The sequence below is a fragment of the Propithecus coquereli genome, unplaced genomic scaffold, assembly GCF_000956105.1.
Source record: "Propithecus coquereli isolate 6110/MARCELLA unplaced genomic scaffold, Pcoq_1.0 Scaffold43, whole genome shotgun sequence".
Taxonomy (NCBI): Eukaryota; Metazoa; Chordata; class Mammalia; order Primates; family Indriidae; genus Propithecus; species Propithecus coquereli.
Genome location: NW_012150063.1, coordinates 3,848,776 through 3,849,780, shown reverse-complemented (window position 1 = coordinate 3,849,780; position 1,005 = coordinate 3,848,776). Strand labels below are relative to the sequence as shown.

At 33.8% G+C, this 1,005-nt stretch overlaps 1 protein-coding gene across 2 annotated transcripts in view; it reads left to right on the top strand.

Moving 5' to 3' along the window:
- The window catches only part of MTA3 (metastasis associated 1 family, member 3), a 205,700-nt gene that overhangs the window by 108,982 nt on the left and 95,713 nt on the right, over positions 1-1,005 (top strand). For both annotated transcript variants that reach the window (XM_012653859.1, XM_012653858.1), the window contains exon 6: positions 165-282. In XM_012653859.1, the coding sequence (XP_012509313.1) occupies positions 165-282 (118 nt within the window). The remainder of the gene's footprint in view (positions 1-164; positions 283-1,005) is intronic.

Here is a 1,005-nt window from a genome sequence, read left to right as displayed (position 1 = left end):
ACAATGACACTACGCTCTCCTTAAAGTTTTATAAATTTATTTATAAAAATGAAATTTTATGTACTCTCTGAGGTTTTATGTTTCATTATTATGACATTGATTTTATTGTTTTATAAAAGTAGAAGGAATTAAGTTTACCTAGATATTTTCTGTCATTTTTTCAGGATACCTTTTTCTATTCACTGGTCTATGATCCCTCGCTGAAAACACTATTAGCTGACAAAGGTGAAATCAGAGTGGGACCTAGATATCAAGCAGACATTCCAGAAATGCTTGTAGAAGGTAAGTTTTCTTTGGGTTTGCAGTCCTATAAAAACAAATATATCTTGAAACTCAAATATTCTTTTCCTCATGTGGAAGAAGTAACTTTCAGGGTGAAGTTTAAAAGTTATAAGCACGTCCAATTTTAATAATACAGGCATACCTCATTTTATTGCGTTTTACTTTATTGCACTTTGCAGATATTTAGTTTTTTTAAAAATTGAGGGTTGGTGACAACCCTATGTTCGACAAGTCTATTGGTGCTATTTTTCCATTAGTGTGTGCTCACTTCATGTCTCTGTGTTACATTTCAGTAATTCTTGCGATGTTTCAAACTTTTTCCTATTAGGGTATCTGTTACGGTGATCTTTGACGTTACTAGGATGACTATTTTGGGGCACCACAAACCACATCCATATAAGATGGCAAACATAATTGATAAAGGTTTTGTGTGTTCTGACTGCTCCACCAACCAGCTATTCCCTGTTTCTTTACAGTCTTCTGGAAAGGAGACTTGCCTCCTGCTATGTAATTGCTAACATTCACATTAGATGATTTGCTGTAGCTTAATCTTCCTTAGCCTACTACCGCTGCAGCAGTAAGTTTTAGGTGATAATCATAGTGCCTTTGGATTCATTTAAGTATTTAATTTGCATCTTCCTTCCTTGGATCTGTTTAGCCTCTCAAATGACCTGAAATTTATGTTTTAAAAGATTGATATTATTGTTTCTTGTAGAGGAAACT